At 39.5% G+C, this 12180-nt stretch overlaps 2 protein-coding genes and 1 non-coding gene across 9 annotated transcripts in view; 2 read left to right on the forward strand and 1 right to left on the reverse strand.

The window, feature by feature from the left end:
- The window catches only part of ATP6V0A1 (ATPase H+ transporting V0 subunit a1), a 70286-nt gene that overhangs the window by 39328 nt on the left and 18778 nt on the right, over nucleotides 1-12180 (forward strand). For 4 of the 7 annotated variants that reach the window (XM_053569235.1, XM_053569236.1, XM_053569237.1 and 1 more), the window contains exons 15-17: nucleotides 6920-7038; nucleotides 9441-9657; nucleotides 10052-10159. In XM_053569235.1, the coding sequence (XP_053425210.1) occupies nucleotides 6920-7038; nucleotides 9441-9657; nucleotides 10052-10159 (444 nt within the window). Of the gene's footprint in view, nucleotides 1-6919; nucleotides 7039-9440; nucleotides 9658-10051; nucleotides 10160-10976; nucleotides 11052-12180 lie in introns of all 7 variants that reach the window. The other 3 variants (XM_053569232.1, XM_053569233.1, XM_053569234.1) reach the window with 1 other exon arrangement.
- LOC128571341 (U6 spliceosomal RNA) lies at nucleotides 558-664 on the forward strand. The gene has a single exon (XR_008375771.1). It is a non-coding gene; the product is annotated as a U6 spliceosomal RNA (small nuclear RNA).
- On the reverse strand, nucleotides 2333-2809 carry LOC128570274 (60S ribosomal protein L31-like). The gene has a single exon (XM_053569240.1). It carries the CDS (start codon nucleotides 2764-2766, stop codon nucleotides 2389-2391), a length of 378 nt encoding a protein of 125 aa, XP_053425215.1. The 5' UTR covers nucleotides 2767-2809; the 3' UTR covers nucleotides 2333-2388.

The following is a 12180-nucleotide window of genomic DNA, read 5'->3' on the forward strand; positions in this document are numbered from 1 at the left end:
CTCAAACAATTCTCTCAGGTATCGTTATCCCTATTATACACATAGTGAAACTGAGGCATGAGGAGGTTTAATAACATTTTACATATTCATTTAGCAAATGTTTGTGGAGGCTGGGCGTGGTGGCTTACGCCTTTAATTCCAGCACTCAGGGAGGTCAAGGCAGGTGGATTGCCTGAGCTCAAAAGAGTTTGAGACCAGCCTGAGCAAGAATGAGACCCTGTCTCTACTAAAAATAGAAAAACTAGCCAGGAGTTATGGCGGGCACCTATAGTCCTAGCTACTTGGGAGGCTGATTGCTTGAGCCCAATAGTTTGAGGTTGCTGTGAGCTATGACATTCTATACCCATGGTAGCAGAGTGAGACTTTGTCTCAAAAACAAAATGACCAAACAAAACAAACAACCAAAACAAATGTTTATTGTATCCTGGGGTGAGGTGGCACATACCTGTAGTCCCAGCTACCTAGTAGGTTGAGATAGGAGGATTGCTTGAACCCAGGAGTTTGAGACTAGCCTGGGCAATATAGAGAGATCCTGTCTCAAAAAAAAAAAAAAAATTGTGCTCACTTCGGCCGCACATATTCTAAAATTGGAACGATACAGAGAAAATTAGCATGGCCCCTGTGCAAGGATGACATGCAAATTCATGAAACGTTCCATATTTAAAAAAAAAAAATTATTGAATCCTTATTTTCCATAGTGCCAGCTGGGTAAAGCATGATTTTAAGATGTAGGTCCTTGCCCTTAAGTAGCTTGAAGTCTAACAATGTCACCTCATATTTATGTAGTATTCTATGGTTATAAAACTTTTTTGATGATATCTCATTTGAGGCTTACAGAGTAGCCTGGCAGTTGGAGTTTCAGACAATTGCAGGTAGAACTTGGATTTTAGGCAAACTAAGGCTGGAGAAAGAGCCAGGCACAAGTTTTCACATTAGAGGTCACTGAGGATGAGTTCTTTTTGGGAAGGCCATGCCAGAAAGAAAGAATGCTAGACTAAATGGTAGAAGGTTTGTCTTAGGCTGTCGTTTGCATTTTATTCTAAAGATGACAGTGGGAATTCAGGGAAGGTTTCAGCATAGGAAAATAACTGGATCAGAATCATGATTTAGGAGATGTGACCTGATGGCCAAATGGAGGCAGAGAAAACCATCAAGAAAGTATGACAGGTATCCAAGCTTTGGATTACAAGAGCTAAGTCAATTGCTACTTCAAATAGATGGAACAATAGTACTACAGGAATACTATCAGCAAAACACAGACAGGGGAAAATCTATAGAGTGTTATTCAACCTTTTTTATCTCACAGCACACTTGAACTTTATAATTAAACTTCTATAGCACACTGAAATTATGTTGATCCAAAAAAAAAAAAAAAAGAGTAAAATAGGACATACTATACTTTGAATTTCTTTCAAAGATAATTTAGTTATCATTAAAAATTTTCTCAGCACACCCGAGATCCTCTTACAACATACCGGTTGAAAAATCACTGATGTGTAAGGTATAAAACCCAGTTTCTTCAGATAAAAATAAAAAAGAAGAGAGGGAAGGAGAATCTATAAATAGAGACTTAAGAGATATGTCAGCCATCATAGTGTATCACCTTATCTAGGCTCTGCTTTGATGAAATGGATTATTATCTTTTTTTTGAAATAGTCTCACTATGTCACCCTGGGTAGACTGCTGTGGTATCACAGCTCACAGCAACCTCAAACTCTTGGGCTTAAGCAATTCTCTTGCCTCAGCCTCCCATGTAGCTGGGACTACAGGTGCCCGCCACAATGCCCGGCTATTTTTTGGTTGTAGTTGTCATTGTTTGGCAGGCCCAGGCTGCATTCAAACCTGCCATCTCCAATGTATATGGCTGGTGCCCTAGCCGCTGAGCTACAGGTGCCAAGCAAGGATTTTTTTTTTTTTTAAAAACATTGGAAAATGTAACCAGGTGTGGCGGCTCACGCCTGTAATCCTAGCACTGTGGGAGTCCGAGGCAGGTGGATTGCCTGAGCTCAGGAGTTGGAGACCAGCCTGAGCAAGAGTGAGACCCCATCTCTACTAAAAATAGAAAAAAAATAGTTGGGTGTTATGGCAGGTACCTGTAGTCCCAGTGACTTGTGAGGGTGAGGCAAGAGGATCCCTTGAGCCCAGAAATTTGAGGTTGTTGTGAGCTATGATGTCAGGGCACTCTAATGAGGGCAACAGAGTGAGACTCTTGTCTCAAAAAAAAAAAAAAAAAGGATTGGAAACAAAGAAATTTGAATGCTGACTTTATATTTTATGATTTTAAAGAGTCATTGTTAGCGCTTTTGGTTGTGATGATAGTATTGTGGTTATGTTTTTTTTTTTTTTTGTCATTTTATAATTTTATTTGGTATGTCTGACAATCACCAGTTAGTTCTCATCCACGTTGACTGTCTGTAGATTTTTGAAAGTAGTAACAGGTACATAGGTAACCAAAGTATAGAGCTTGTTTGGTGAATCTTCATCTTCATTGCGTTTTCTGGATAACCGCACATGGATACGGTATGGGACATTCCTTATGCCTTTGGCCCAGACAGCTTTGTTAAGCCTGGTATCAATGCGCACATCTGGAGTTCCCATCTCTTTCATGGCAAATTTCCGGATCTCTTTGAGTGCCCGAGGGGCACGCTTCTTGAAGCCCACTCCATGGATGTGCTTGTGAATATTGATAGTGTATTCTCGAGTCACCACCTCGTTGATGGCGGACCGGCCCTTCTTCTTCTCGCCACCCTTCTTTGCGGGAGCCATCCTACAGGTCCCAAGTTGGAAAGAAAGCTGTGGTTATGTTTTAAAAATGAACCCTTATCTTTTAGAGATCCATACTGAAATGTTTACAGGTAAAATGACATGATACCTAGATTTACCTTCAAAATAATACACAGGTGGGGAATGAGTGGTCAATATGATGAAACAAGATTAGCATGAGTCCATAAATTGATAGTAATTGTTGAAGCTGTGTGATAAGTACATGGGAGTTTGTTATACCATTCTACTAAAGTAAATGTTTAGAATTTTCCATAATAAGAAAATTAATTTTTTTAAGAAAATAACTATTTTAAATAGATGAATAATAATTTTCCATTTGAGAATTCTTTGTAATACCTTTTTTTTATTTGTATCCGACTGTATTTTATTTTATTTTTTTAATCGTTAAATCATAGCTGTGTACATTAGTACAATCCAGGGGTACAATGTGCTGGTTTCATATACAATCTGAAATATTCTCATCAAACTGTTCAATGTAGCCTTCATGGCATTTTCTTAGTTATTGTATGTAGACATTTGTATTCTGCCTTTAGTAAGTTTCGCCTGTACCCATTCTAAGATGCACCATAGGTGTGACCCCACCCATCACCCTCCCTCCACCCTAACCTCCCCTCTCCCTTCCCCTTCCTTGGCCCTTATAGCCTTCATGCGAAAGCCATAATTTAGCTTCATAGTAGGGCTGAGTACATTGGATACCTTTTCTTCCATTCCTGAGATACTTTGCTAAGAAGAATATGTTCCAGCTCCATCCATGTAAACATGAAAGAGGTAAAGTCTCCATCTTTCTTTAAAGCTGCATAATATTCCATTGTATACATGTACCACAATTTGCTAGTCCATTCGTGGGTCGATGGGCACTTGGGCTTCTTCCATGACTTAGCAATTATGAATTGGGCTGCAGTAAACATTCTGGTACAGATGTCTTTGTTATATTGTGATTTTTGGTCTTCTGGGTATATACCTAGTAAAGGAATTATAGGATCAAATGGCAGGTCTATTTTTAGGTCTCTAAGTATTCTCCAAACGTCCTTCCAGAAGGAACGTATTAGTGTGCATTCCCACCAGCAGTGTAGAAGTGTGCCTTTTCTCCACATCCACGCCAACATCTCTGGTTTTGGGATTTTGTTATGTGGGCTACTCTTATAGGGTTAGGTGATATCTCAAAGTAGTTTTGATTTGTATTTCTCTGATGATTAAGGATGATGAGCTTTTTTTCATGTGTTTGTAGATCGTGTATCTGTCTTCTTTAGAGAAGTTTCTCTTCAAGTCCTTTGCCCACCCTGAGATGGGATCACGTTGTTCTTTTCTTGCTAATACGTTTGAGTTCTCTGTGGATTCTGGTTATTAGACCTTTATCGGAGGTATAACCTGCAATATTTTCTCCTATTTTGAGGGCTGCTTGCTTTACTTACTATGTTCTTGGCTGTGCAGAAGCTTTTAGTTTGATCAGGTCCCAGTAGTATATTTTTGATACTGCTTCAATTGCCCGGGGAGTCCTCCTCATAAAATATTCACCCAGGCCGATTCCTTCAAGTTTTCCCTGCACTTTCTTCAAGTATTTTTATAGTTTCATGTCTTAAGTTTAAATCTTTTATCCAGTGAGAGTCTATCTTAGTTACTGGTGAAAGGTGCGGGTCCAGTTTCAATCTTCTACAGGTTGCCAGCCGGTTCATCCAGCACCATTTGTTAAATAGGGAATCTTTTCCCCACTGGATGTTTTTGATTGGCTTGTCAAAGATTAAATAATGGTAAGTAGATGGATTCATCTCTTGGTTCTCTATTCTGTTCCAGACATCTACTTCTCTATTTTTGTGCCAATACCATGCTGTTTTGATCACTATCGATTTATAGTACAGTCTCAGGTCTGGTAGCGTGATTCCTCCTGCTGTGTTTTTATTGCTGAGTAATGTTTTGGCTATTCGAGGTTTTTTTCTGATTCCATGTAAAACCAAGTATTATTTTTTCAAGATCTTTAAAATATGACAATGGAGCTTTAATAGGAATTGCATTAAAATTATATATTGCTTTGGAGAGTATAGACATTTTAACAATGTTGATTCTTCCCAGCCATGAGCATGGTATGTTTTTCCATTTGTTAACATCTTCAGCTATTTCTTAAAGTTTCATCGTTCTCTTTGTAGAGATCTTTCACATCCTTTGTTAGGCATACTCCCAAATATTTCATCTTCTTTGGCACTACTGTGAAAGGAATAGAGTCCTTGACTGTTTTTTCGGCTTGGTTATTGTTGGTATATATAAAGGCTACAGATTTATGGGTGTTGATTTTGTAGCCTGAGACATTGCTGTATTCCTTGATCACTTCTAAAAGTTTTGTAGTACAGTCCCTAGTGTTTTCCAGATATACGATCATATCATCTGCGAAGAATGAAAGTTTGATCTCTTCTGACCCTACGTGGATACCCTTGATGGCTTTTTCTTCCCTAATTGCAATGGCTAAAACTTCCATTACAATGTTAAAGAGCAATGGAGACAATGGGCAGCCTTGCCTGGTTCCTGATCTAAGTGGAAATGATTTCAATTTAACTCCATTCAATACGATATTGGCTGTGGGTTTGCTGTAGATGGCCTCTATTAGTTTAAGAAATGTCCCTTCTATACCAATTTTCTTAAGTGTTCTGATCAGGAAGGGATGCTGGATATTATCAAAAGCTTTTTCTGCATCAATTGAAAGAATCATATGGTCCTTATTTTTTAGTTTGTTAATGTGCTGAATTACATTTATAGATTTACGCATATTGAACCAGCCTTGAGACCCTGGGATAAATCTCACTTGGTCATGGTGTATAATTTTTCTGATGTGTTGTTGGATTCTGTTTGTTAGGATCTTATTGAGTATTTTAGTATCAATATTCATTAGTGATATTGGTCTATAATTTTCTTTTCTTGTTGGGTCTTTCCCTGGTTTGGGGATCAAGGTGATGTTTGCTTCATAGAATGTGTTAGGTAATATTCCTTCTTTTTCTATATTTTGGAAGAGGTTTAGTAATATGGGTACTAGTTCTTCTTTAAAGGTTTGGTGGAATTCTGACATAAAGCCATCTGGTCCTGGGCTTTTCTTTTTAGGGAGATTTTGTATAGTTGATGGTATTTCGGAACTTGATATAGGCCTGTTCAACATTTCCACTTCATTCTGGCTAAGTCTTGGTAGGTGGCGTACTTCCAGGTATTGGTCGATTTCTTTCAGATTTTCATATTTCTGAGAGTAGAGTTTCTTGTAGTATTCGTTAAGGATTTTTTGAATATCTGAGGGGTCTGTTATTTCATCGTTATCATTTCTGATTGATGAAATTAGAGATTTTACTCTCTTTTTTTCCTGGTTAGGTTGGCCAAAGGTTTATCTATTTTATCGATCTTTTCAAAAAACCAACTTTTGGATTTATTGATCTGTTGTATAATTCTTTTGTTTTCAATTTCATTTAATTCTGCTTTGATTTTGGTTATTTCTTTTCTTCTGCTGGGTTTGGGGTTGGAGTGTTCTTTCTTTGCTTGAGATGTCCCATTAAGTTATTAACTTCCTCTCTGTTTTCTTGAGGAAGGCTTGCAGTGCTATAAATTTCCCTCTTAGGACTGCCTTTGCAGTATCCCAGAGGTTCTGGTAATTCGTGTCTTGATTGTTGTTTTGTTCCAAAAATTTGGTGATTTCCTTCTTAATCTCATCTATCCTTCTATCTTTCAGCATAAGGTTGTTTAGCTTCCATGTTTTTGTGTGGGTATGCAGGTTTCTGTTGTTATTGAGTTCAACGTTTATTCCATGATGGTCTGAGAAGATGCAAGGAATAATTTCTGTTTTTTTAAATTTGCTGAGGTTAGATTTGTGGCCTAGGATGTGGTCGATTTTGGAGTATGTTCCGTGGGTTGATGAGAAGAATGTGTATTTAGTTTTGTTGGGATGAAATGTTCTGTAGATGTCTGTTAAGTCCAGATGTTGAATGGTTACATTTAAATCTAAGATTTCTTTGCTTAGCTTCTTTTTGGAAGATTTATCCAGCACTGCTAAAGGGGTGTTAAAATCTCCAACTACTATGGAACTGGAGGAAATCAAGTTGCTCATGTCTGTTAGAGTTTCTCTTATAAATTGATGTAATACCTTTTTGTTTTTTGTGGGTTGTGACAGATTTGGAACATTGCTACCAATAAACTGACCTTCCTCAACTCCTTTAAGATGAAGATGTCTGTTATCCTTGGCATCATCCATATGATGTTTGGAGTCAGCCTAAGCCTTATCAACCATATGTGAGTTGCTCTATCTCTGTCATAAGAATGTGCATAGTTTAAATAATGCTTTTGCCTAAAGAAATCATGACAAGTTTGGGAAAGAATTAATAACTCAGAACACTATTCTACACTAAGGAAGTGCTTTTATAAAAACCTCATGATTGGGGCAGTGCCTGCGGCTCAGTGAGTAGGGCGCCGGCCCCATATGCCAAGGGTGGCGGGTTCAAACCCAGCCCCAGCCAAACTGCAATAACAACAACAACAACAAAAAATAGCCGGGCATTGTGGCAGGCGCCTGTAGTCCCAGCTGCTCGGGAGGCTGAGGCAAGAGAATCGCGTAAGCCCAAGAGTTAGAGGTTGCTGTGAGCCGTGTGACGCCACAGCACTCTACCCGAGGGCGGTACAGTGAGACTCTGTCTCTACAAAAAAAATAAAAAAATAAAAAAAACAACCTCATGATCGGCTTGGCGCCTGTCGTATAGTGGTTACAGTGCCAGCCACATACACTGAAGCTGGTGGTTTTGAACCCAGCCGGGGCCAGCTAAAACAATAATAACATCTGCAACAACCACAAGAAAAATAGCTGGGCATTGTGGCAGGCATCTGTAGTTCCAGCTACTTGGGAGGCTAAGGCAAGAGAATCACTTAAGCCCAAGAGTTTGAGATTGCTGTGAGCTGTGACACCATGGCACTCTACTGAGGGTGACATAGAGAGACTCTGTCTCAAAAAAAAAAAAAAAAACAAGACAAAAAAAATCTCATGATCGGCTTGGCGCTCGTAGCACAGTGATTACAGTGCCAGCCACATACACCATGGCTGGTGGGTTCAAGCCCAGCCCACGCCAGCTAAACAACAATGACAGCTGCAACAAAACATAGCTGGGCATTGTGGCAGGCACCTATAGTCCCAGCTACTTGGGAGGCGGAGGCAAGTGAATTGCTTGAGCCCAAGAGTTTGAGGTTGCTGTGAGCTGTGACGCCACAGCACTCTACCGAGGGCAACAACTTGAGACTCTGCCTCAAGAAAAATGAAGACGAAGAAGAAAAAAACCCCATGATCTTAAACAAGACTTAGTATTAGTCCCTTAACAATTGACAGTTAATGGGCCAGGTGCAGTGGTGCATGCCTATAATTCCAACACTCTGGGAAGGCAAGGCACGTGGATTGATTGAGCTCAGGAGTTTGAAACCAGCCTGAACAAAAGCAAGACCTTGTCTCTACTAGAAATTGAAAAATTAGCTGGGTGTGGTAGTACATGCCTGTAGTGCTAGCTACTTGGGAGGCTGAGGCAAGAGGATCAGGAGTTGGAGGTTGTTATGAGCTATGTTGATGTCAAAGCACTCTAGCCTTTGACATCAGCTAGCCTCAACTGAGTTAAGACTCTGTCTCAAAAAAAAAAAAATTGGCTTGGCACCCATAGCTCAGTGAGTAGGGCACCGGCCACATACATCAAAACTGGTGGATTCAAGTCCAGCCCACGCCTGCTAAACAACAATGACAACTGCAACCAAAAAAATAGCCGGCCATTGTGGTGGGCTCCTGTAATCCCAGCCACTTGGGAGGTAAGGCAAGAGAATTGCTTAAGCCCAAGAGTTTGAGGTTTCTGTGAGCTGTGGCGCTACAGCACTCTACCCAGGGTGACATAGTGAGACTCTGTCTCAAAAAAAAAAAAAAATTATAGTTACAAGATCTTTGAACAAAACTTGAGCACTCATTGAATCAGTTCTTTTCTTTCTTTTTTTTTTTTTTTATGAACCCCTGTTAAATTGCAGAGGATTGATGGAGGCTTATTTGAACAAGACCAATGACAAGGCCTATATCCAATTAAGCTTTGCTTCCTGACGGAGTTTACTGATTCTTTTTTTTTTTTTTTAAGAGACAGAGTCTCACTTTATGGCCCTCGGTAGAGTGCTGTGGCCTCACACAGCTCACAGCAACCTCCAACTCCTGGGCTTAAGTGATTCTCCTGCCTCAGCCTCCCGAGTAGCTGGGACTACAGGCGCCCGCCACAACGCCCGGCTATTTTTTGTTTGCAGTTTGGCTGGGCCGGTTTTGAACCCACCACCCTCGGTAATGGGGCTGGCGCCTTACCGACTGAGCCACAGGCGCCGCCCAGTTCTTTTCTTTCTTGATGTGTAACTTACATAAAATTATGAACTGTGCCCTCAGAATATACTAGAATTTTTCATTCTCTTTCTCACAGAGAAAATGATGTGGGGATGGCAGTGGAGCCACTCAAGGTCCAAAAGTTGAAAGTGATAGGTAATCCTGCATTGTCTCTGTTGCCTCCAGCTTCTAGCTGCTATGTCTTAATGTGATAAAAGACAGAATTGAAGGAGTGTTAGGTAGAAAAATCTCTACTCAGTGTAGTGGCCCTGGGTCTATTCTCCCTTAACATTTTTTCTCTCTCCCTTTTTAGTTATTTCAAGAAGCCCCTAAATATCTACTTTGGATTTATTCCTGAAATTATCTTCATGACCTCTTTGTTTGGCTACTTGGTTATCCTTATTTTTTACAAGTGGACAGCCTATGATGCTCATACATCTGAGAATGCACCAAGCCTTCTGATCCATTTCATAAACATGTTCCTCTTTTCCTACCCAGAGTCTAGTAATTCAATGCTGTATTCTGGACAGGTACGTCAACCTCTTGGTAAGCTACCTAGGGAAGTTACCTTAGGTGGGGAAGCCAGATGTTTCTCTCACTCTAAAAAAGTCTACAAAAACCTTTCTGCAGTATTTGGTTTCTAGCCCATATATATCCATATCTAAATTCAGACCATCCTCTTTAGCTTGGAAGGATCCACTGTAATTTCTGTATCCAGAAAGGGTACAATGAATAACTGCCATCGTATGGGACAGTTCTTGGGCTTTGCTGCAAATTCTAATAATTGTTTTGAGAAACTGAACAGTCTTACCCATACATCAGGAAGAAAGTACTGTATGGGGAGAAATTTGTACTGGATTCGGAAACTTGAGTATTTGATTAGTGGACTTTTATGTGATGTGCCTTGTCCTTCTTACTTTGCAGAAAGGAATTCAGTGTTTTCTGGTAGTGGTGGCGCTACTGTGTGTACCTTGGATGCTATTGTTTAAACCATTGGTCCTTCGCCATCAGTATTTGAGGAGGAAACATTTGGTGGGTATATTTCTACTGCTGAAAGTTACTAGACCTTTTCCCCCCAAGATTAAGGCAGTTTCCCAGTGGATATAATTAATTGTGTGCAAATCTCTATACTCTTAAAATGCATTTGTGTTGTATCTCAGCATGAGCACTGGGCCTGCCAAAATTAGAGAAACATATATTTGCTGCTCAGACATCTGGAGTCAGCTTTGAGTAGCTAGGGTAGAGAGAACAAGTCACAAGTTTTTACCTTTCCTGGTCATGCTTTGCTCATGCTGTGCTCAGCAGAATCCGGGTCTGGGCCTGTCTAGATACAGCATTAGCCAAAGCAAGACAGCAAGAGCTGCAGACAGTGAACCCACTTATGTGGTTTGCCTGGACAACTACAGCACTGAGTCATTTTCTTTTAAAATGATACTGTGATACTGTCTTTCACTGACCAAAATATCTAGGAAAAAGGTTTGGCTTAAAACATATGGATTTTTTTTTCCTTTTTAAAAAACAGCATGCATTCATGTATTTACTTACTATATGTGTGCATATGAATTCTACACACACATATTTAGATTATTCCAAATGTTCAGTGTTATACATAATTTCTAGCTATCCACAGGTACTCACTTATTACCCTCACTGAAAAAACCCATAAGATCTTATTGCATGACTCCCATATGGCTGTTATTACTCCTGTTGGAGAGTGGCTGAGTTACAAGACCCTCCTTCTCCCTTTTCTGACCATCTTCATCCTTCCATGTACCCTCCATTCGTCTCCCCTTCACTCCCTCCCTCTTTTTTTTCTTCTCTCTTCTTCTTTTCTTCCATTCACTATCAGGAAGGGCAACCTGTGGAGGCCCCAGTCAGCCCAACCCCGAGCCAACAGGGAGTAGAGGCAGCAGCGGCTGCAACAGTGAGTGAATTAAAACCAACAAACCATCACATTTTGTTTAAAGAGGTGGCAAACAGTGCAGCAGAATTCTTATAACTATATTGAGAGCATGGGACGTGTGTGCTCTTGGGAATTTTGTTCTTGTTACTCATTGAGATGATGACAGAAAAGATTTCCACCTCTTGAGAATAGATTCTGGTATCATCTTTACCATTGGTTTTCTAAGTTTCTATTCAAGTATGTTAAGTACAGTCATGTCCATGGGAACAGAGTGGCTGTTGTACCCTCTCCGAGTCCCATCATCTTAATTCAAGATGGCAATTCTAGCAGAAAGGTGATTCTTGAAATGATTTCCTTGCACTTTAGAGTTCTATTTTAGAGTGATATTTGGACACTTAGTCCTTTTTAATTAGCAATGACTTAGTCTCTTAAAAGGGAAAGTCTATACATGTTTGCTTTTTTATGAGAGGCTCAGGATCCCTTCTGTCCTCAGCTGTTCCAGTGAGACCTCCATTCTCCCATGTGTCTTATGTGTACTGTACATCTGGTGTAATTACCAAAATCATCTGTCTTGATCTTTCCCTTTTCTGATACCAACTGGTGATTTAGTAATGGCACTTTGAATGTTAAGCATTTGAATATTTATCCCTAAAAACATCCTTTAATCAAAATCTTATAATGCACGACTATCATATTAGCCTGATATATTCTAGGTTATGAATCTGTAGGATGTTTTACATTTCACCAATAGTGATTACTCATGTACTTCTACATTCTAGTAGCAAATGCTCCTTTAAAGAAAATGGAAGACTTAAGTATATAACTTTCCTTCCTTAGGTGTAGAGAACATTTTAAACTTAAAAAATTGCTTATAATTATTCTTTTAAAACTATCTTAAAAAAGACTGAGATTTTGGGTCAGAAGAAATTTTAATCTTACTACTTGAAATTATTTTCAAGTAGGGACTTCCATATGAGAAATTTAAAAAACTCTCAGAACACATGCTACCTAATATTGATGTTCTTTCCACATCAACTCTTCCTTTTACTAATCTTAGCATATATGTATGTATATATATGATGTGCTTCTGAGAAGATCTTGGTGCTTTTAAATGTAACAGTCTCTTCTGTGAATTACCAATTAAAAGTCC

This window comes from Nycticebus coucang, chromosome 18 (genome assembly GCF_027406575.1).
Source record: "Nycticebus coucang isolate mNycCou1 chromosome 18, mNycCou1.pri, whole genome shotgun sequence".
Classification (NCBI taxonomy): Eukaryota; Metazoa; Chordata; class Mammalia; order Primates; family Lorisidae; genus Nycticebus; species Nycticebus coucang.